The following is a 23038-nucleotide window of genomic DNA, read 5'->3' on the forward strand; positions in this document are numbered from 1 at the left end:
AGCAGGCAGGGGAAGCAAAATAGTGATTGCTTTGAGATGCTTGCAGTTAGCCACTGCTTCCTTCCAAACCACTCATTGTTGAATTTGCGATTTCCGACTTGTTGTGTAATGTTTATGTCCAATGAGCACCGAGAGGTTTTATCTCTAATTTCTCTTCATATGACAAGGATTGAAAATGATTTGCCAGTAGATTGTCACCGTGATTCATGATGATGACTGCTTGTCTAGCTTGCTAGCTAAGATTTTGAAAGTATGATGTTGACATGATCAGTCCAATCAAAGCTATGGTAGATAAAACGTGATTTGATGTCATTTTATCTGTGGCCAATGACCTTGAGCCTTCTTGGACAGGGCACTTCTACTGCCCTGAATGACAGGTTGCCACTGCCCTAAATGTAAACACATTTTGCTGGGGGCAATGAGGAGATTCGGGGTCTTTCCCCCACGCGTTTCCATTGTTTATTTCCAGTGACCTCTTTATCTATCCAGCCTATTTATTTGACTCAGTTATCACAGAGCTTTATAGGCCTAAATGCTTGGGTGAATCAAGAGCCACACATTTCAGTTGTTATTTACTGATCTGGTCGGATTATGATGCTGCCTTTAAATGAGAATTTGCAATGGTCCGCTAATGTCTGGCAGTCTGTCTGCCACTAAATACATGCTCAACATTATTATTGTACAGTGTAAATAAAGGAATTGCACATATTTTGTCATAACTTTATGGAGAATGTCACTACCATCATCATCATCAGCAGCATATTAATTATGAATCTTTTGAGCTATTCTGATTGTACAACTACTAGTAGGTAGGCTACTACCGTGTGTCTCATGTACCCAGTGCACCTTAGAAAAAAGTCATCTAGGTTGGCCTGTTCCCTGACCATGTTGTGTCATCGTTGATCCTACAGCCTCTCATTTTCCATTAGTCAGCTTAAAAGTTTCCCCACTCTCACGCCTGCACAACGAACGGCTGCTTTCCGTTTCCTTCTACACTGGACGGACTAGCTAGCGAAGATGGCGGCGGCAGAATCTGATCGTGAAGTACCGTCTGCTCTGTGTACTGAATTCCTGAATTTCTCTGCCAAGGACACAGCTTCGGTATGTGACAGTTTTCATATGTGTATATATTTGATGTGATTTGTATTATCAAATGGTGCAGAACGCACCAATTTCATCGACTATATTCATTTCTATATTTTTCCATCTCGAATTGTTTTTCTTCAATGCGATGATGATGGCCTTGCTTGGCTACGGTACGGGAACATGGCTAATGCTAACTAGCTTTCTAGAAAATGGCATTAGCTAACCTATGGCATTGCATAACTGTAAGATAATGGTTGGAATCGATAATATACCAGCTACTTTATATTGGTAGGGATGTGTCCAGGATTATTTTAAACAATACTATCTAACGTTAGCTAGATCGTTTTATTTATAGCTAACGTTAAAGGCTAGGGTCACTTGGCAGACAGTATTTTTGGTATTGCTGGCCAACATAATTTGTTCGCCGTACTGTCTGGCGGTAAAGCAGTTGTTGCTGTTCCATAACTAGCAGCAGTAGTTAGCTATCCTGTACAACTTGCTTACCAACAAACCGTAATGTCTGTTGTTGGGAATTGTCCTTATTAGTTCCGTGAAATCCGCCCTGTTAACAAAACCCGTTGGGGAGAGCTCGGCCGTTACGCCTGGGTCACACCGACCGTGTTCTTACACAAAATAGTACGCAGCATCATCTGGTTATGTGTGCAATAAAAGTTCAATATTTACCTTATGTTACCATTTCAGTTAAGCCGTTTATACATACAGTTTGATGCATACATTCGATAAATCCAAAGTATGCACCACACAGAACGCACTGCAACTACCTCTGCAACGCAATGCTGAAAGGCAAACTCAGCATTCCATTGGAAATTAATGTACTTCTGGTGTACCAAAACGCAATGATGATGTCGGTCTGGTCGAGGGGTAGATGCCAGGTTACAGAAAAGCTTGAAGTTGGCTATTTGCACAAACCTAGCTAGTTATTAATGCTACCTACTAGTCACATATTGTTAACGGTAAAACATATGTTTTCCATTCCCCATGACCCATCCAGTGTGATACAACACTTGTTGATTGCGATTCGCTAGCCAGAATGTATTGCAAATGTGTCAAATTGTTAATACAGTGTCCTTGTACTTGGGCCTTCAGTAGCTCTGGCGTCAATCACTACCAACAGATGTGAGAACAATCCATAACATTAAGCATCGAGTCTAATTCTAAATATGCTAAACATTGTGTTGATCACGCTAAACTAAATATCAACTTCAGTGATCTTTCATTTCCCCATTATACTCAGCCTAAGCCTACAGATTGTCTACATTTGACATCTGCCCCCCTGCAGGCTATACCAGGCTAAGAGCTCACTTTCCACATATGATGCAACATGCCATGTACTAGATGTGACTGTGCTAGTCAATTACTGTCATTTGATGAATTGACATTAAGGGTTACCCTATTGCCTGCGGCAAGTGACTTCAGCAGTCACAGAAGTTGAGGCTGCTCCGAGGTTGCCCCATTGGGCATAAATGCAAAGAATTTCAGTAGTCTGTTCATTCTCGTTCCTCCCCTGTGTGTAGGTAGAAATGGGTACTATTTCATGCAAGTGATCCAGTGATTGTCAGGAATTTTGTGTTGACAATAAGGCTATTGTTATATATTTTATAGAGCCCAACCGATATATCGGTTCACCAATATTATTGGACTATATTGGCCTTTTACTGCTATATCGGTATCGGACGATTATTCCACTGATAACCAATATTCAATAAATAGCATGAGATTCCCTTCTTTCATCCTAATCTGAACACTTGTGGCCATTCTCATGATATACCCTGATGAAGACAGCTTCTCTGTCGAAACGTTGGTTATTAAATTATTACTTCTGTGCTCCTATCCTTTTCTTTTTCAAGCCATTCTCATGATGTCATTAATTTAACAATGTAAGAAATCAACATTTGAATCATATTTCTTGGACAATTGCTCTTTTGGATGGCAATTTGAGGATTCAGTGTGGAAACATTTAACTTTTCCTTTGTCCCAGCGTAAAACAGTATATTGGCAGATATATCGGTACATTTTGTCCCCCCAATAATCGGAATCGGTATCAGACCCCAAAAAACATATAGGTAGGGCTATAATATAGAGTGGCAGTGAGTGGCTCGCTTATCACAGCAGCATGCCCCAGCGAAACAGGCAAAGGGACATGCCAGATACTTTAATTAAAGGAAACGTGAGGATAATGCACTTACTGTTTGACCAAATAGGACGTTTGGAGTGAGGTGACCATGTACAGCCAAGTCAAAGGGTCGCAAAGTGTGACTAAATGGTCGCAGTCTGGAGCCCTGTCTAAAGGCTAACATACCTTTGCTCATCATTCAAGATTCAGCTCTGCTCATCATACAATAAAGCACACCCACTATAACTAGGTCAAATTCATACAAGTTGGACCTGGACTGTGTTCACAAATGCCCTCAAGTCTGAATGTCTAACAACGGGTTGTTGTAATATTCACGTCTCAATGTTACCCCCCTCTAACAGAAATGGCTCCAGGTGACCGACCTGTACAAGGAGGTGTACCAGCACCTGGCCCGCTATGTCCCCAAGATCTACTGCCTGGGGCCCAACCTGAACCCCCAGAGTGAGGACCTGCTGGCCCAGCTACTGCTGCAGGCCCCTCTGGAGTGGTACCTGTGTGGAGAGGACCCCTCCATGGGCCTGGCCAAGCTGGAGCAGAACAACCAGCCCTCACAGCTCTGTGGACACGTCTTCAGAGTGGGAGAGCCCACCTACTCATGCAGGTGGGGGAAGTTGAGGTCTCGTTAGACAGGCAGACAGAAAGACAGACACACATACGTACGTACGCACACACACGTATGCTAACTGTCCTTTCCTGTGAGTTGGCCAGGTGAATTGGGTCAGGTTGGTCCTGTGTTAAGTCTCAGGTCAAACCGTAAGCTTCCTGGTAAGCGGTACTGTCTGGATAAGGTCGAGGTCACTTCCGTTTACAGGAACAGCTTGACCATACTAGCTAATTCCATACACACTCAAGTGTGTGTTCAATGGAAAGTCATTGCAATGCATGCCCATGCTTATTGTACTGTATGTACTGTATAGCCTAATTGAACATCCATTCCATGAGTATTGTTTTCATTTTTCCTCAAGAACTCCTTTGTATTGGTATTGAGTAAGAGGGTCACCGGGTCATGTTAACATGGGATCAAGATATGACCTGGTGGAACCTTGGAAGACAATGTTAGGTACTGTTGCTGTCCCTCCTGCTTCTCTCACAAGCTATCTGTCTCTCCTGCAGGGAATGTGCTGCAGACCCCACCTGTGTGCTGTGTATGCAGTGTTTCCTGGGCAGTGTGCATAAAGAACATCGCTACAGGGTAAGAAGGACCACACAACCTCTATCACACACTCAATGGTTCAGTATAAGCAGGCCAACAGCCCAAACAATGGCTAGTAGTGCTGAGCCATTAACTGTCATTTCGTAAATGTTTTGTTTATTAAACAACTAATTGACCCAAGTCGGTTCAATAACTTGAATTCCATTTAGTTCTGGGGGTTTTTTCTGAGCCCAACGCGCCGTTTCTCTAGAGAGAAATCATTCACGAGAAAGTCAAGAACTATGTGGGAGGTGGGCTGAAGGGAGTTGTAGTTTTCATTAAGGAAATTCAAACTAGTTCAGCGCAGAAACGTGGAAATTAACTACATTGACCATAATCCATTGCGTCTGATTTTCCCAGCTCAGACAGAGATGGATCAGAAAGGAAGAGGCAAAGCCAGAGGTTTCACTCTAGCCAAAATCTGTCCAAAATAAATAAGCCCAATGCATTTCTATGGGTTTATTTTGGACCTAAGCTTGTCGCCTGCCTTTGGGACAATGACTCCCATTGTTAGGGCGTAGACATGAGTATCTCGTCATTATATACAAATCTCTGGCCGGATACACCTTTAAGCCTGCTATGTTAGGTTAGATGCACACAGACTGCATGAGAGAGGAATGCACACAACACAATGATGAGAGGGACAGAGACCGTTTGTGAAAGTATGCCTTATCTACTTTGAAGAACTAGTTAAAATGTATTTTGTCAGACAGCTCTGCAGCATACAGGCTAGCTAGATAGGATGACTAAAGACAGTACAGTATGAGGAGCACATAGATAACGTTAGATGGCCTGGCTGGCTGGCTGCTACTGCCTGAGAAGAGATGATGACTTTAAGGAATGGAAGATAATCATCAAATAAAAACGAAGTAATATACACAACTGAAATATTATATTTCATAGTAATTTTCAAAAAAAAATCCTACTGATGTCTTCCCAATGTGGACCTGTTCACATTTTTTTTGCTTTGGAATTTCCATTAAAAGCTCTAAAATCATTGTAATATCATTATTTCATAATACAAATAATAATAACCGAAAACCGTGATTATTAAAAATGTACTGCTATGATTGCCATGAGACGGGTCACCCAGTTTCTGCACTGAATTCAGGCTGAGGATCAGGCAGGCTAATCGCATTTGGGGCTGGCCTGGCTTGCCACTCTCCTGCCATGTGAGCCTCAGGATGGGTGCACCTATGCTCCTCAGGTCTTAAGCTCTGTTCACCCATGAGTAGGTACAAGTTGCCCCTAAGCACTGATACAGGGTCAGATATATATACTGTAGTTTTTAGGCCTACTAACAGTTAAGGTTAGGATTGGGGGGTAGGGTGAATTTCTTACCTTGAGTGCTTACTCATTCATTCTGGTCTTATCTTACTCCCCTTGTTTGTGTTCTAGAGCATTCTAAAACCCTCTACTTCAGGGCAGGCAGATGTATGTATGTCTGATGTAGAAGGTGGTCGTGGTCGTTGTTGTCGTCTTCCAAATGTAAATGATCCAGAAGCTTCTCTGTCTGCTGCACATGACTGTGTACGTGTTGTCTTGCCTCACATATTGTCTCACCTCCAGATGACGACCTCCGGGGGAGGGGGTTTCTGTGATTGTGGAGACACAGAGGCCTGGAAGAAGGGCCCTTACTGTCAGAAGCATGAGCCCAACATCAGTGATTCCTGTCAGGAGGTGAACAGCTCCCAGCCACAGGTACAGTGCATTCAGAAAGTATTTAGACCCCTTGACTTTTTTCCCCTCATCAATCTACACACCCCATAATGACAAAGCAAAAATAGTTTTTCTTTGGACATTTTTGCAAATTTATAAAAAAATTAAACTGAAATATCACATTTTACATAAGTATTCAGACCCTTTACTCAGTACTTTGTTGAAGCACCTTTGGCAGCAATTACAGCCTTGAGTCTTCTTGGGTATACAAGCTTGCACACCTGTATTTGGGGAGTTTCTCCAGTTCTTCACTGCAGATCCTCTCAAGCTCTGTCAGGTTGGATGGGGAGCGTCGCTGCACAGCTATTTTCAGGTCTCTCCAGAGATGTTAGATCGGGTTCAAGTCCGGGATCTAGCTCGGCCACTCAAGGACATTCAGAGACTTGTCCCGAAGCCACTCCTGCGTTGTCCTGTTGGAAGGTGAACCTTCACCCCAGTCTGAGGTCCTGAGCGCTCTGGAGCAGGTTTTCATCAAGGATCTCTGTACTTTGCTCTGTTAATCTTTCCCTCGATCATGACTAGTCTCCCAGTCCCTGCCGCTGAAAAACATCCCCACAGCATAATGCTGCCACCACCATGCTTCACCGTAGGGATGGTGCCAGGTTTCCTCCAGACGTGATGCTTGGCGTTCAGGCAAAGAGTTCAATCTTGGTTTCATCAGACCAGAGAATCTTGTTTCCCATGGTCTGAGAGTCCTTTAGGTGCCTTTTGGCAAACTCCAAGCGGGCTGTCATGTGCCTTTTACTGAGGAGTGTTTCCATCAGGCCACTCTACCATAAAGGCCTGATTGGTGGAGTGCTGCACAGATGGTTGTCCTTCTGGAAGGTTGTCCCATCTCCACAGAGGAACTCTGGAGCTCTGTCAGAATGACCATTGGGTTCCTGGTCACCTCCCTGACCAAGGCCCTTCTCCCCTGATTGCTCAGTTTGGCCGGGCGGCCAGCTCTAGGAAGAGTCTTGGTGGTTCCAAACTTCTTCCATTTAAGAATAATGGAGGCCACTATGTTCTTGGGGACCTTCATTGCTGCAGAAATGTTTTGGTACCGTTCCCCAGATCTGTGCCTCGACACAATCTTGTCTCGGAGCTCTACAGACAATTCCTTCGACCTCATGGCTTGGTTTTTGCTCTGACATGCACTGTCAACTCTGGGACATTTATATAGACAGGTGTGTGCCTTTCCAAATCATGTCCAATCAATTGAATTTACCACAGGTGGACTCCAATCAAGTTGTAGAAACATCTCAAGGATGATCAATGGAAACAGGATGCACCTGAGCTCAATTTCGAGTCTCATAGCAAAGGGTCTGAATACTTATGTAAATAAGGTATTTCTGTTATTATATTTTTAATACATTTGCAAAAGTGTCTAAACCTGTTTTTGCTTTGTCATTATGGGGTAGTGTGTAGATTGATGAGGGAAAAAATGTATTCAATGAATTTTAGAATAAGGCTGTAACATAACAAAATGTGGAAAAAGGGAAGGGGTCTGAATACTTTCCGAATGCACTGTATATCATGTCTCATTCACATCTAATAAAAATACACAGTTCATTCACTGCTTTTACTACACATTGTTACATATTGCTAATTGCCACTTTAATAATTGATGAATCATTCTTTGAGGTTGACACAACATTATTTGACTGTGTATTTGCAGGATCCCCTTGCCCACCTGTCAACAGACATGATTGCCCGCTGCTATAATGTATTTTCCATTGTGCTGAAATACGCCGTGGACATGCTCACCTGGGACAAGGAGAACGAGCTGCCCCTGGGCCTGGAGCCTCCGTACGTACACACCCACACATGCACGCACGCAGGAAGTAATTTGTGATCACGTCATGTTCTTTTTGGTCGTCATGACAACAAAATGATTTTCCTTTATAGCCAGTTAATATTCATGTATTTTTATTTCTCAGAGACCGAGGTGACACCTATTACTGCATGCTCTTCAATGACGAGGTCCACACCTACGAGCAAGTCATCTACACCCTCCAGAAGGCTGTCAACTGCACCCAGAAAGAAGCAGTCAGCTTCGCCACCACAGTAGACAGAGATGTGAGTGTTTTAATGACTAATGGCTTCGTGTTAGTGATGGGGGGAAAACATTTATAGTTGCGTATTGCAATATAATTTTTTGATGATATTGTATCGATGTTTGACTCCCAAGTATTGATTAGTAAAACATGATTTTGCTAATGTAGGTAGGGTTAGCTAGCGCTAGTCGGCTGGCTGTACATGCGCCAAAACTCCGGTATTTTTCATCCTATATCTTGTTATCCATTTTCTTTAAAATAGTAAGCCAACATGTTTTCAGCACTTTTATTTCCCTGACTGATCAAAACTCGTTGTCTCATGCTCTCTCGTCTCTCTGCAGCAGACATATAGTGAGCAATATGTTAGGAACATCATCGCAGTATCGAATCGCAATACATATGGAATCATGAGAATCGCAGTACATATCGCATCGGCACCCAAGTATCGCGATAATATCGTATCGTGTGGTCCCTGGCAATTCCCAGTCCTACTTCATATGTGTGTAATCATTCTCTTTACAGGGAAGGAAATCGGTGCGCTTTGGTGACTTTGCGTTCTGTGAGCAGGCCAAGTCAGTCATTGTGGTGAGTAGCCTGGTCTGGGGAGCTGTATGTATCTCATTGGAATCTCATGAGATGACAGATGCTCACATCCCACATCTGCCACCAATTAAACCATGTTAGTTTACAGTAATTTGTCATGACTTTATATATTAATCTGTGTGTGCAGAGGAATACGAGTCGTCAGTCTAAGCCCTTGCGGGTCCAGGTAATGCACTCCTCGGTGGTGGCTCACCAGTGCTTCGCTCTCAAAGCCCTCCACTGGCTGGGCCACGTCATAGGATACTCAGGTCAGTCTCCTTCCTCTCTCCAAACTACATGAGAAGTATGTCTAACTGCCGTTGGATTGTACACTCCATATCCTCTTGAAATATAAAGAACTTTAACCCACAATCTTTTTGAAATGTCGCTCATAAGTGGTTTATTGGAGGGAAAATATGTTTTGGTCACGTCAGTCTTTACTTTTGCTACACATCCTTGTTTGCTTAGTTTTTTAGTCCTTGTGTGTGTCTGCCCGTTGACAGCAGTGTGTACTCTCTGTGTGTTTGTGTGTAGATGCTCTGAGGAGGATCCTGTGTCAGGTGGGCCTGGAGAGAGGGCCAGAGGGAGAGAACTCCTCCCTGGTGGACACACTCATGCTCTGTGACTCCAAGATGTGGAAAGGTGAGGAAGAGGAAATGCATCCTTTTAGTTGTCCTGCCAGGGTTGGGGACACTTACATTTGAATTCAACTCAATAATAAATGGCAAATGTCTATTTACTTTGAGATTTGATTGAATTGGGATGGCATTGACTGACCCCAACCCTGTCTCCTGCAATGCACATAAAACATAAAGAACCCTTCCATAAGCACTCTGTTCTGACTAATACCTGTTTTCCACTCCAGGGGCCAGGAATGTTTACCACCAGCTCTTTATGAGCAGCCTTCTCATGGACCTCAAATACAAGAAGCTGTTTGCTATCCAGTTTGCAAAAGTAAGCCTCTTCTTTTGACCCTTGATTTGAAGGACCAGTATGGCCACCTACTGTAACACAGCTATGTGGAACGTCACAGTGCATTCTGTATTAGGAGAAGCGCTGGATGGGCTAATGTCAAACTGCTTCTCCAGCTGGCCCCCTTTAATGAGGAACTAATGTGTCAACATCACATCAGCAGGGCCGAGGACTTAGTCCTGATGTACATAAGTGCTAGCTCAATGTCTCATGTAAAAGTATGGTATAGCTATTGCAGAGGATTCGATACTGTCTTGAATTGAAGATTGATATGATGAAAGAATGTATTGTATGAATGAGTTTTTCATCAAGATCATCCCATGAGTACTCTGAAAGAAACTTACACCATACCAATTCAGTCATGTAAACACACACACTGCCAGTTTCCCAGACACACCTGAGTGGGTCTAGTCTTATCATAAGAGCAGATTGAGGGTGTGTTGGCACAAGGTCTGGATGGGGCGTTAACTGCATCCATCACATCCTTTAACCTGTCCTCCTGGGTGGCATAGCTGAGAGGACAGACGGCAGGCTTTACCTCTGATCTGCTTTCCTCTCAGCCTGCTTGGCATGTAACACAGCCCCACACACTCCCGGTCCCTGTCTGACCCCAAAATCCTAGGATGTCCGCTCTGCTCTCACACACACTCGGAGCCAAAGCTCTACAGGTCTCCTGAGCTTAACCTGAGAGCATAGATATGCACTCACTAGATCACATGAGCTAAGACTAGAAGCCAGGATATTGGAAAAGATTGGCTGGCCAAAATCTTACGTGGAGGAGCATTTAATCCAAACTTTGATTGGACACAATTGGTCTGAAGCTCTTCTGTGATTCTATATCTTAGCTTTCGGAGACCTGGGTGGTAAAGGGCTTCAGAAGCTTAACGGGGGAGAAGGATTAAGTTACCCTTAGACACTGATCTGAGGTCAGTTTTGCCTTCCTCCTCCCAAATGGTTAAGCTTACGATTTGGGGAGTAAGCTGATCCTAGATCTGTGTCTAGGGGTTACTTCTCCCTGGAGCTTAGAAAGGAATTGGGGGGAGTGAGGAGAGGGAAGGAGGGCACACGCCTTTGACCAAGAGGTGAATGTCCCCCTTGTCGTTTAGAATTACCGGCGCCTCCAGACAGATTTTATGGAGGATGATCACGAGCGTGTAGTCTCAGTGACCTCTCTGTCAGTTCAGCTCTTCACCGTCCCCACTATGGTGAGTAACCCCAACCCCACGCCTGACCACACACCTCCCAACACACACACCTTCTCTTCTTCTCTTTTCTTCCCCATGCCAACACCATTAGAATTATGAGCGCTTGCAGAGCGACTATGTGAAAGATGACCACGACAGGGAGTTCTCAGTCACTGACCTCTCCGTGCAAATGTTCACAGTGCCCTCCCTGGTGAGTACGGGCCACAGGGTCGGGGTGAAATGAGATGGTACCACCTGAGATGGGACGCATGCTGAAAACCACAGGGAATTTAGACTTATTGTGTATGATGTCACATCCATAGAGAGAAAGTATGGCCATCTAAATCATGGGTTCCCAAACGTTTTCACTCGGGGGGGCCCCCTTCCAGCATTGGGAACATCCTGCGCACCCCCCCCTTGCACTTCTATACATTTTGCCATGTCTAATGTATTCATGTGATATTTGAGTGACTAAAAAATTACAACAACAAGCATTAGCTGACATGGGCTAGTTGATCTGGACATTTCTGACAAGTTATAAATAGCTCTCTAAGGTATGCAATGACTAACATGACAAGAGGAACTGATGATGCACTACCTAATTTGGAAATTGCACCTTGTGCATTCTACTATTACAACTTTCAACAGTAAGTTTAAAGCCAGACTAGGGCTGTGGCGGTCATGAAATGTTGTCATGATATGAAGAATCAATCAAATGTATTTATTAAGCCCCTTATGTTAGGCCCTGATCTGGCTATGCCATATGGCTGTGGGCTACACTAGTTCATTTAGCAGACAAGATTTGCTTAGAATTCCATGGCATTATTTTTTATTTTATAGTATGAAGAATACAATTGAACATAGCTGAATAAAATAGAAAGGATCTTTTCTCCAAACGATTTCCAAGGAAGTGAGCACATGCGGCTATTCTGTGTTGAGTGGTTAACAAAGAAACAGGTCCTCCTATATGCTTAATTTAAAATTATTTATAATAATATAATAATAATATGCCATTTAGCAGACGCTTTTATCCAAAGCGACTTACAGTCATGCGTGCATACATTTTTTTTTTGTGTATGGGTGGTCCCGGGGATCGAACCCACTACCTTGGCGTTACAAGCGCCGTGCTCTACCAGCTGAGCTACAGAGGACCACATATTTATGCAACCTTAGTTGTGATACAAACGTTGGGCTATATGTTTTGATTTTTAATACAGTACATTCTAGGGTTGCATGATGCAACTCTAATGATGATTTGAAAAAAGTTGCATGAAAGGCATGCGCTCTGCTCTGTTTCTTGTGCAGGCTGCACACACTTCATCAGTCTCTTCATTGACAATTTGACAAGCACTTGATAATATTCTCACCAGGCCTCGAATTTCCCAGTGGCATCCCCTTGTGTGGCTGTAATGCCCCCTAAAAAATCCCAAGGGCTGAATATAATAATTATAATTCCCTTCTCCCGGCTGCCATGTACCAACGCAGCTCTCACTCGCATGGCTCTCTCAGATATCTCATTTCTTATTAGCCAATACGTCAGGTGATCGGGTCCTTCTCATAGACATCTCAGCTAAGAAGTAGGCTACAAGTGAAGACGGACACATTGGGGACGCAACAGCGCGCGTCCCTCTTATTGAATTCCGAGGCACATATTGAAGAACTGACCACATTTAGCCTACTTTTCTTCAGCCAACAAGATGTGTAGGCTTAAAGCACTAGCCTATGTCAATCTACTATCCCCCATAGTACAAAAGTTGACCTATTTTGTTGGTCAACTTGTCCTTCTGTGCAATAAATAAATATTCCAAACATACTCTGGGACAGTTGTGGGATGTGATAGATCCCAAATTAATACAACAACTCGCATTAAAAACCTTTTAAAAGCAATTAGGCTGATGCAACGGATCAGAATGTTTAGCTTAAAATGTTGATAAACTATTAGGCTATTTCTTCACGTTATAAGCGCAGCAATGCGCACACAGCAGTAGGCTATAAGCGCAAATTTTCCAAAATGCAATCAATTATCGGGAAAACACTATTCTCAAAAGTGATCACAAATACGATTATGCATGTTATGCTTTATTATAAAGGTGCATTTTTATGGTGAAAATTATCTTCCAAACTTGAAACTCACGTGCCGCCTATGTATGCCAGTTAGGCTCTACACTGGTTGTAAAGCAGATGAATGTGCTTAATTTTAAGAAGTTATTTGGCCACTTTAGTTGTGATACAAACCTTATCAAAACATACAGGCCTATGGGCTAGGCTACATGAGGTGTGCGACTATGATTTAGAAAAAGTGGCCAAAAAAAGCATGCACTGTTTCTTGCCTTACTGCACATGCTGGGCATCATTCACAAGTGATAGGCTAATATTGTCACCCATCAGACTATTCTTAATTTAATGTTGTCTTTAAATATACTAAATAATATGTGTGAAATTAGTTTTGATTTAGAATGGACCATTATCATGCACCTGTCTCGGATTAGGGGCATGGGGGGGAAAAAGACATGTCATGTATGCACTTAAATAGCGAATGGAGGACGCTTTTCCCGTGGTTCATTTTCATGCCAGCCAGGTAGGCTATACTCCTTTTGTAAAGGAAAGCAATGTGCTTAATATTAGGAAAGTTTATAAATAAATATAGTCGGCCTAGCCTATAGAATGCTGATGGGATCCTCCTCTTTTTTTTATTTTATAGAGACCATCAAAACTGTTTTCTCACGCAGTTGCATAACCTATAGAAATGTTGCTCAAAAAACATGAGCTCATAGGCTCTCATGAAGTGTTTTATTTGATTTTCGAATACATGTGTATTGATGTCAGAGTGATTAGAGGGACAATAGAGTGCTGAGTACCAGGCAGTTAACAAGTTTGGTAGGCTACTAATGATCATCAGCAGCGTCAGAGCTTGGAGAAACCTATTTACTATGACTAAACGGTCACATGGAATTTGACTGCGGTCATGACTCGTTACCTCCGGTCTGACGGTAGTATGGTCACTGTAACAGCCCTAGGCCGGACTGAGTTCCTTTAAATAAAATAAAAAATGGGGGAGGGGGGTCCCTGCCGACCTCAGTTTGGGAACCACTGATCTAAATCATGAGTGTTATCTTAATTATGTTCCGAATAGCTCCATTCTCAACGTTGGTTCCTTGAAAAGGGTGTGGCATGCTAAACTGATGTTAGATATTTGATTTTTCCTAACAACATTATACAGTCAGCATCCTGTTTCATGTCTTAATCACAATAACTATACCCATGTATTATAGAAATTAATATGTTAAAGAATAGTATGTTATTCGAATTGTAGGCCAATGCTGTAGTGTAGTTTAAAGTAATTGTCCAGTGTTTCCAGATTTCTACATGACCTATAATTGAACTAGTTTTCCTTCCAAAAAATTGTAATGAAGTATGTTAAAAAGCAGCATTTCTGTGTTGGATTGGTGTGGGCATACCCCAACAACAGAATGGTGTGGGCGTATACTGGTCATTAAAAATATTCACCCAAGTAGACTGCTGATTGGCCAGCTCCTCCTCCTCAGGAAGATGACATCCTCTGTTTGAGATACAATTTATGCTTTGGCCACGTAGGAGTGAGTATAGGATGAGTCAACAACATTATTTGGGTATGAGTTAACAGAATAGAAACTTTGTAAAAGTGCGATTTTCACTGGACAGTTACTTTAAGGCTGTAGTATATTGTCATGTTTTTACATAGATTTGCCTAGATTGTGTGTAGTGATTATTTGACTCCAGAATGTCCTGCTACTTGAGGCCCCCTGAACCTCTTCCTTCCCGGCCCCAGGCGCGCATGCTGATAACAGAGGAGAACCTGATGACCACCATCATCAGGACCTTTGTGGACCATCTGCGCCACCGCGACCTGCAGGGCCGCTTCCAGTTTGAGCGCTACACCGCCCAGCAGGCCTTCAAGTTCCGCCGCGTCCAGAGCCTCATTGGAGACCTCAAGTAAGCTGCATACATGTGCACACACACACACACACACACACACACACACACACACTGGGCAATATAACAGTGTGTGTAGATTAGTTGAGTGAGTGTTGTACAAAGCCAGCATACTGACGACTGTGGAGTGTGTGTGTGTGTGTGTGTGTGTTTCTGAATGTGTTGTAAACAATGTTGCTGTGTGTGTGCAGATACGTCCTCATCAGTCGGCCCACAGAGTGGAGTGACCAACTCAGGGAGAAGTTCCTGGAGGGACTGGACACCTTCCTGGAGCTGTTCAAGTGTATGCAGGTAAGGACAGGTCACCAATAGTGGTGGGAGACATGGGGAGTCACAACCCCTCTGGGCATGATTGAGACTATGCAGGTCTGTGGAACAGAAAAAAATAAGATGGGTGGTAGACTAGCTAGCCTGCAGGAAAACTTACTTTCACCTGCCCAGTTCTTTCACACCAGAGCAGATGGAGAAAATGAGACTAATAAGATCCATTCCCCTCAGGGCATGGACCCTGTGGTGAGGCAGGTGGGCCAGCACATAGAGATGGAGCCTGAATGGGAAGCAGCCTTCACCCTGCAGATGAAGCTCACACACATCATCTCCATGATGCAAGAGTGGTGCGCCACAGATGTGAGTGACTGGACGTGTACATGCACGTGTGTGTGTGCATAAGCACATGAACGCACACACACTCACTTTCTCTCTCACAAACTCTCACTCTCAAATGCTCACTCACTCACAAACACGCAGCCGGCTTCTCTCACTTGTGTTCCTATTGTTTCTTCCCCTGTGTGTGTGTGTGTGTGTGTGTACAGGAGCGTGTGCTGATTGAAGCCTATAAGAAGTGCCTAACAGCACTTACACACTGCCACAGTGGCTTCACCGATGGAGAGCAGCCAATCACACTGAGCATTTGTGGACATTCTGTGGACACCATCCGCTACTGCGTCTCTCAGGAGAAAGTCAGCATCCACCTGCCTGTGTCCCGCTTACTAGCAGGTAGGACACACACACACACACACACAGCTGAATGACAAACCACTAATGCTTTGGCTATGATATTGATGGAGAAGAGTCTACACATTAAGATGGTCACTGCTGGTTTTCTGTTTAGGTCTCCACGTTCTCCTTAGTAAGATGGAGGTGGCCTACAGATTCCCTGAACAGCTTCCACTGGTAAGCATGCAGGAGTGTCTCCGTGTGTGGTTGTTACAGGTTCAGCTAGCCTTTGCAAAATGTGTGTTTTTGTGTGTCTTCTAATAAATCTCTCGTATGGTCCTCAGAGTGAGCTGAGCCCCCCCATGCTGATAGAACACCCCCTTCGCTGCCTGGTCCTCTGTGCCCAAGTGCACGCTGGGATGTGGAGGAGAAACGGCTTCTCATTGGTGAATCAGGTAAAAACGCCCCGTCCATCATTATTATCTTTCTTCCTCTGCGCTGTATATCAGAACTCACATGTTGTAAGTGTTGTTGTTCTTGTGGGGTTTATAATGAAGAGAGTTCATACTGTACTCTTGTTGCAGATCTACTACTACCACAATGTGAAGTGCAGAGTGGAGATGTTTGACAAGGACCTCATCATGCTGCAGGTCAGTTTGTTGTTTCAGCTAACAACCTAATGACGCTAACGGTCAACAACGTGTTACAGGCTTTAACAAGTGTTTGTGTGTTCACTCCAGGCCGGAGCTTCCATGATGGATCCCAACCACTTCCTGATGATAGTCCTGAGCCGCTTTGAGCTCTACCACATCTTCAGCTCCGCCGACTGCAGGAAGAGATACAACAGGGAGAACACCAACAAGGTCTGCTCTCTCACTGACAATGACAACTTAGTTTAGGCTTTTTACTCTGTTTGTACTCAGTTTAGGTGTGTGTGTCCATCTCTTGACTGACCTGACTCCCTGTGTCTCTGTTAGGACGTGGTCCAGCAGAACAACACTCTAATAGAGGAGATGCTGCACCTCATCATGATGGTTGTGGGTAAGTGCCCCACTATCCTACCGCTCACTAGGACTTGTTGCCTGGGGGTTGGGTGATGTGTGTTTCATCATGTACTCGGAGCCTCTGTTTGACTTGTTTCCTTGTGTTAACGATGTTGGTAGAGTACCTGATGGGTATGCGTGTTTGTTGTGTCAGGTGAGCGTTTTGAGGCTGGTGTCGGCCAGGTGGAAGGCTGTGACCAGATCAAGAGGGAGATCATTCACCAGCTGTGTATCAGACCCATGGCCCACAGCGAGCTGGTCAAGGCCCTGCCTGAGAACGTAAGGCATTACTCCCCTTTCTCTCTCTTCCGTCTTTCCGTCTGCCTCTCTCTTGCGATCTTTTTCTCTATATTAGTCTATCTGGTAGCAGGGATTCAAGTTCTTCATCACTGCGATGGATTTCTGTCAGATTCTGATCAACTTGATTATCCCACCAGGGGGATATTCATTTGGTCATGTGCTTAAAAAGACAGTACATGAAAACACAAACTACACAAAATAATTCATAAAGTGCTATAGCTACACATTTAAAGTGAAAGTGCAATATGCTGTATACTGAAGGGACCAACAGACTATCTATTATACAGCCTAATGGCTGTTGGAATAAAAGAGTCTCTTTCCACTTGTCCGGCTGCTGCTGTGACTGAATTTTGAGTGAAGGGAATGAGTACTGTCCTGTAAAGTGCTTTCAAGTTTTAGGAGGATGAGTTTTGTGTACAGGTTGGTGGCTGATTCTTGATCTATACCAATTATCCTTCCTGCTGTCTTAATCAAGCAGTGAAGCTTGACTTGGTCTTGCACTCGCATGTTTCCGAACACGCATATCAGACCAAAGGACAGCACACTCTGCAGGACAGATTTATAGAACATTTGTAAGATATGGCGGTCGACATTAAAATGGTTCAATTTGCATAAAAAAAACATGATCTTTTGCAATGTCTTTATCTTTGCAAAGGCACAGTTATTGAATTTCAGTTTGTCTATTTCGATTCCCAGGTACTTATGTGGTCACTCTATCGACTGATTTCCCCATTGATCTTCATAGGGGGGGTGGAGTTTTGTTCCTTCTGAAATCGATTGACATCTCTTGTTTTCTTAACGTTTATTTCAAGAAAGTTATCTGCACACCACTGGACGAATGTTGCAGTTTCTCTGTCAACCTTGGAGAGGCTTGGTCTGTGTGGAGGAAACCTACAACAGCGGTGTCATCTGCATATTAAAAAAATGTGTGGGCTGCGTCAGAGGCTTGACAATCGTTTGTGTACTGTGTGTACAGTATCTGTGAAAGTACGCAACTATGAGGGGCTCCCTAAATGACGTGTGAGATTTGAGTAAACATGTTTGTTTTTTGGAGGGGGGAGGGGGGGTGTGGTGATTATTTTGGGTTAAACACTCCAGGCCACACTTGAATGTCTAAAACAATAGAAAGTATGTAGAAATGATAATGGACCAAACAACTGCCTGTTTTCTGGGCCGCGAATTGATTTTGACAAACAAATCGGTCATACGTTTTCCAGACGATCTGAGATCAACTTAAGTTTCAGTCATGGGATTTTTTTGTTTGTTGCTTTAACCCACCTTTGTTATTTAGTCTCTGTTTCTCTCTCTCTCCTTCTTCCTCGCTCTGACTATATTTCTCTCTCACTCTCTCTCTCCCCTTCTCTCGCTCTCTCACTCCCTTTTTCACCACACGTAAGTTCAGGCTGACTGCCCGTCTGCAGTTTTCACTTGGAATATCCCTTGGAGTCATAGCCAACAATATTTAACTAGTGACATAAGCTGTCGTGGCATGGGCTTTGAATGCTCCCATTTCCCATGATCTACACACCATCTGGAGCTTTGGATGAGACGTTTTCACTGCAATTGGAAAAATCAGTATCTCTTTGAATACCCTGACACCTAGTGGTGAACCTAAGCAGTGCAGAAGATGTGCAAAAGCTAGTCTGTCTTGGCCTAATCTCAGTTAACCCAGAACTAAAACTTTGTGTAATTTGGTCATATGTTTATGTAGTCTGTCTACAAGAGATTAAGTACATTTGCACAAACTTTGGCTTGTGTTAGCCGGAACGCAAGTCAGCCTATCCTGTTTCTGTAGTGCGAGGAAGCTTGATGTATAAGTATAAGCTTTTTGTACTTTTGGAACATTTCTGGGATCTTTTATTTCAGCTTATGAAACATGGGACCAACACTTCACATGTTGCGTTTTATTTTTGTTTAGTGTGTGTGTATATATAGATTGTTTTAAATGCGCGTAAAACTGCGATTAAATGTGTGCATTTTCTTATTTCAAATATATATTGTTCAAAACAAGCTGTTCATTTACTTACTACTCTGCCCCTCAGTGTGACTGCCAGCAGCAGCAGCTCCGCCTCTGTGGGTGCATAGGCCGTGCAGAAATCGTTTGGATTGTTTTTGCCAGCAATTTCCTATGAGGGGGAACTGCCCAAATGAAATTGCAGGATTTCATAGCATAAATTATAACCGCACAAAGTAAATGGACTGTCATGCTGCTTTGTTGACAAGTCCATCCACCTTGCGCCCTGGGTATTCAGCCAATCAGCTGCCACTGCACTCTAACCACAAGGCCACTGAGAGCTTAAGCTTGGCCCAAGTGACAGCTACACACAGCAAGAAACAAGGCTATTATAAAGGCAACCCCAGCTCTAATATGTCACTTTAATCTATCCCTTCTTTAGGAGAACAAGGAGACTGGTATGGAGAGAGTGATCGACTGTGTTGCTTCGTTTAAGTAAGTAGCTTTCTCTAGTTGTTTGTTACATGATGTTTAAACTGACCTCCTGACCACTCAGGTTATTAATGTGAAAGAGTTTGTTCATGGTGACTTGGCTGAATAAAGATCAGACAATTAGATATGTATGATGCGCCCATATTAGATATGTATGATGCACCTATTGTGTCCAGTTGTGTAACATGTTGGTCACTCATGTCCTTTGTGCCCACAGGAAGCCTGGCGTGACAGGCAGAGGGCTGTATGAGCTCAGGCCAGAGTGTGCCAAGCAGTTCAACCTCTACTTCCACCACTACTCCCGAGCTGACCAGTCCAAGGCAGAGGAAGCTCAGAGAAAGCTGAAGAGACAGAATGGAGAGGACACGGGTAAAGAGTCTCAAAGAGAAAACACTTGCCTTGTATACATGAAGCACATCTTAAAATGGAATTGATTATGTAATTATTGCAGACATTGTGGTGATTGGTTGTGGTCGTTCAGCTGTCTCTATCAAGGGCTCCTTTTTGTTTGTTGTAGCCCTGCATCCTCCGGTACTACCCCTGTTCTCCCCGCTGTTTGCCAGCCTGGTGAACATTCTGCAGTGTGACGTGCTGCTTGGAATGCTGGGAGCCGTGCTGCAGTGGGCCGTGGAGCCCAGCGGAGGGCACTGGTCTGAGTCCATGCTGCAGAGGGTGAGGGGGACCAGAATCACACTGTGCGTGCGCGCGCGTGTGTGTTAGAGAAAGTGTGTTAGTGTCTTACCATGTTTATTTGTAGGCCCATTAGAAGCATCTCTGTCCATAACCGTATGTCTGTTTAGGTACTGCACCTAATAGGTATGGGTCTACTTGAGGAACAGCAGCAGTTAGAGAACAGCAGTGAAGACAATGACGTCTCTTTCAACTTCACCCTCAAAATCTCCCGTAAGTCAGTCCCGCTTAGCCTGGGTACCAGTCTGAGTTATCGTTCCAGTCCTTGTCATGCTAAACATGACACTGAGTACAGGGAGTGAAATGTTAGCCTGAAATCCAGAACCTGTTTTGCTAACTCTCTCACTCTGAAACTATCTGCAAAACTGAACGAGAGAAATCTTAGGGATGTTGCTCTAAGAATAATATGGTCATTCAAACTGTCAAACTTGACCTGCACACTGTCAAGGTTGACATTTTGAATGACCCATCTTTTTTGTTGTTGTTGCGACATTAGTAAGATTTCCATGACTTTTTAACAAGTGTATGTAACTGTCCAGTATGTGGGTGTATCCTAGGCCCAGGGGAAGCCCCCAGTAACACAGCCAGTGTCCTGGCCCTCCTGGAGAACCTACAGAACGCCCATCACCTGGAGGTCCACAAGGACATGATCCGCTGGATCCTCAAGGTGGGTCAACATTATTACAACCTCCCCTACCAATGCAACTCTCATAGAAGACACCTAGTGTTTGAGTTGGTACACTGCAATAATGTACATGCCATGGCCACCAGGAGGCAGCATAGGGCAGCATGCAACTAGTGGTCATCATGACAAATGCATATCCATGATTACTTCTGTCAGATAAAATAGAAAGATGTATTCTTGTGTTTTATATTGATTTCTCACTTTTTGACGAGGTAATATTATGAGGTAATATTATTGTGTCCCTGTGCAGACGGTGGCCAGCATTAAGACGATACGGGAGCTGACCGCCTTCACCTGTACAGTGACTGCCAGCGGGAGCCACGGTCAGGAAGAGGTGGGTCTAGCACATCTAAGAGGAGTTGCACCTAGTGGCATTTATTTAGTTTCTCATGAATTGAATAGAAAAATATATTGCATCTGTGTCTTCCCTTCCTACAGATGGTGTGTGACAAGGACAAGGCAGAGAGGAAGAGGAAGATGGAGATGGCTCGCCTGCGCAGGGAGAAGATCATGGCCCAGATGTCAGAGATGCAGAGACACTTTATCAATGAGAACAAGGAGCTGTTCCAGCAGAGTCTAGAGGAGCTGGATGCCTCCACCTCTTCCTCACTGGAGCACAGGTACTGACAACACACACACACACACACACCCCACCACACAAACAAACTTGTATTTCACCGCTCAATCCCCACCCTAAACTCAATCAAACTCTATAAGCTGTCTCTCACCTGCCCCCCTCTCTCTCCTGCAGCCCCACTTCATCAGACGCAGCCCTGGTGTGTGTGGGCCCCAGGCGGTCTTGTCCCAGGGAGAAGAGGCAGGTGGTGACGTGTATCCTGTGCCAGGAGGAGCAGGAGATCAGGGCTGACGGCAAGGCCATGGTGCTGGCTGCCTTCGTCCAGCGCTCCACCGTCATGTCCAAGAACCGCAAAAGACCGCCGCACGACCCCGGTGAGAGAGAAACTGAAGGGCCTTAGGTCACAGATGAGTAGAAGTTGCCCTTAGGTACAGATCTAGGATCAGCGTACCTTCCCTCAAGTCCTAACCTTAACTATTGGGTGGAGGAAATGTTAAACTGACCTTAGATCAGTGTCAAGAGGCAACTTCATCCTACCCCCTAGACCACAGATTGGAGGATGTATAGTCTTTATTTGTTTTTTTGTCCGTGAATGATATACTAGCATTGCTTGACTTACCTGCTTATGTTTTCCAGAGCATTACGACCCTCTCTTCATGCACCCTGACCTGTCGTTTGGCACCCACACAGGCAGCTGTGGCCATATCATGCACTCTCACTGTTGGCAGAGGTGAGCCAGACTCAGGGTTCTACAATACACTGGGCATACAGAGCTGGGGCAGGGCACTATGACACATACAGGGGGTTGTGTAAAATGGAAGGTTTGGATCTTGAGGTGGAAGGATTCAGTGGGCCTGTAGAGTTGACTGTTGGTTGGGTATCTGGAAAAGAACTCAATAGTTCTCATCTCCTGTGTGTGTGTGCAGGTACTTTGAGGCGGTGCAGGCCAAGGAGCAGCGGCGTCAGCAGCGACTGCGTGTCCACACCAGCTACGATGTGGGAAACGGGGAGTTCCTGTGTCCGCTGTGCGAGTGCCTCAGTAACACCGTCATTCCCCTGCTCCCCCGCGCCAAGGGCTCCAGCAGGTACCCAATCACACTATATTATAAAAAGATATGCCTTTTTAGCAGTCGCCTTTACCCAAACGACTTAGTCATGCTGCATACATTTTACTTACGGGTGACCCCTGGAATCGAACCCACTATCCTGGTGTTGCAAGCGCCATGCTCTACCAACTTAGCTACAGAGGACACGCGCGTGTTAATTTGGGGTGCATCTCTCATAGTCTAATTTGGTTTCCTTTCCTTTATCTGTGCTCATCTGCTTTCACCTATCCATAATTTTCAGAAGGCCTATAGTGAATTCTCAATGGGAATTTGCTTTCACCCGTCCAGTTCCTTCAGATCAGTGCAGAGGAAGGGGAAGAGAGGAAGCCACTTAAGACTACTGAGATGCACCCTCGG

The 23038-nt window shown here is 44.3% G+C and overlaps 1 protein-coding gene across 5 annotated transcripts in view; it reads left to right on the top strand.

Annotated features, from left to right (window-relative positions):
• Positions 1-994: 994 nt before the first annotated feature.
• LOC311110989 (E3 ubiquitin-protein ligase UBR2-like) overlaps positions 995-23038 on the top strand; it is a 44573-nt gene continuing 22529 nt past the window's right edge. The window contains exons 1-31 of one of the 5 annotated variants that reach the window (XM_084153660.1): positions 995-1101; positions 3583-3842; positions 4355-4433; positions 6003-6113; positions 7810-7940; positions 8072-8210; positions 8711-8773; positions 8919-9039; positions 9305-9412; positions 9636-9724; positions 10849-10947; positions 14735-14898; positions 15090-15189; positions 15397-15525; positions 15711-15894; positions 16010-16071; positions 16179-16289; positions 16419-16484; positions 16575-16697; positions 16812-16875; positions 17032-17156; positions 19574-19626; positions 19841-19992; positions 20141-20295; positions 20424-20526; positions 20871-20980; positions 21249-21332; positions 21437-21618; positions 21750-21949; positions 22212-22305; positions 22502-22660. In XM_084153660.1, the coding sequence (XP_084009786.1) occupies positions 1018-1101; positions 3583-3842; positions 4355-4433; positions 6003-6113; positions 7810-7940; positions 8072-8210; positions 8711-8773; positions 8919-9039; positions 9305-9412; positions 9636-9724; positions 10849-10947; positions 14735-14898; positions 15090-15189; positions 15397-15525; positions 15711-15894; positions 16010-16071; positions 16179-16289; positions 16419-16484; positions 16575-16697; positions 16812-16875; positions 17032-17156; positions 19574-19626; positions 19841-19992; positions 20141-20295; positions 20424-20526; positions 20871-20980; positions 21249-21332; positions 21437-21618; positions 21750-21949; positions 22212-22305; positions 22502-22660 (3704 nt within the window). In that variant the 5' untranslated portion in view covers positions 995-1017. Of the gene's footprint in view, positions 1102-3582; positions 3843-4354; positions 4434-6002; positions 6135-7809; positions 7941-8071; positions 8211-8710; positions 8774-8918; positions 9040-9304; positions 9413-9635; positions 9725-10848; positions 10948-11038; positions 11138-14734; positions 14899-15089; positions 15190-15396; positions 15526-15710; positions 15895-16009; positions 16072-16178; positions 16290-16418; positions 16485-16574; positions 16698-16811; positions 16876-17031; positions 17157-19573; positions 19627-19840; positions 19993-20140; positions 20296-20423; positions 20527-20870; positions 20981-21248; positions 21333-21436; positions 21619-21749; positions 21950-22211; positions 22306-22501; positions 22661-23038 lie in introns of all 5 variants that reach the window. The other 4 variants (XM_084153661.1, XM_084153659.1, XM_084153658.1 and 1 more) reach the window with 4 other exon arrangements.

Source organism: Coregonus lavaretus, assembly GCF_964263955.1.
Source record: "Coregonus lavaretus genome assembly, chromosome: 36".
Taxonomy (NCBI): domain Eukaryota; kingdom Metazoa; phylum Chordata; class Actinopteri; order Salmoniformes; family Salmonidae; genus Coregonus; species Coregonus lavaretus.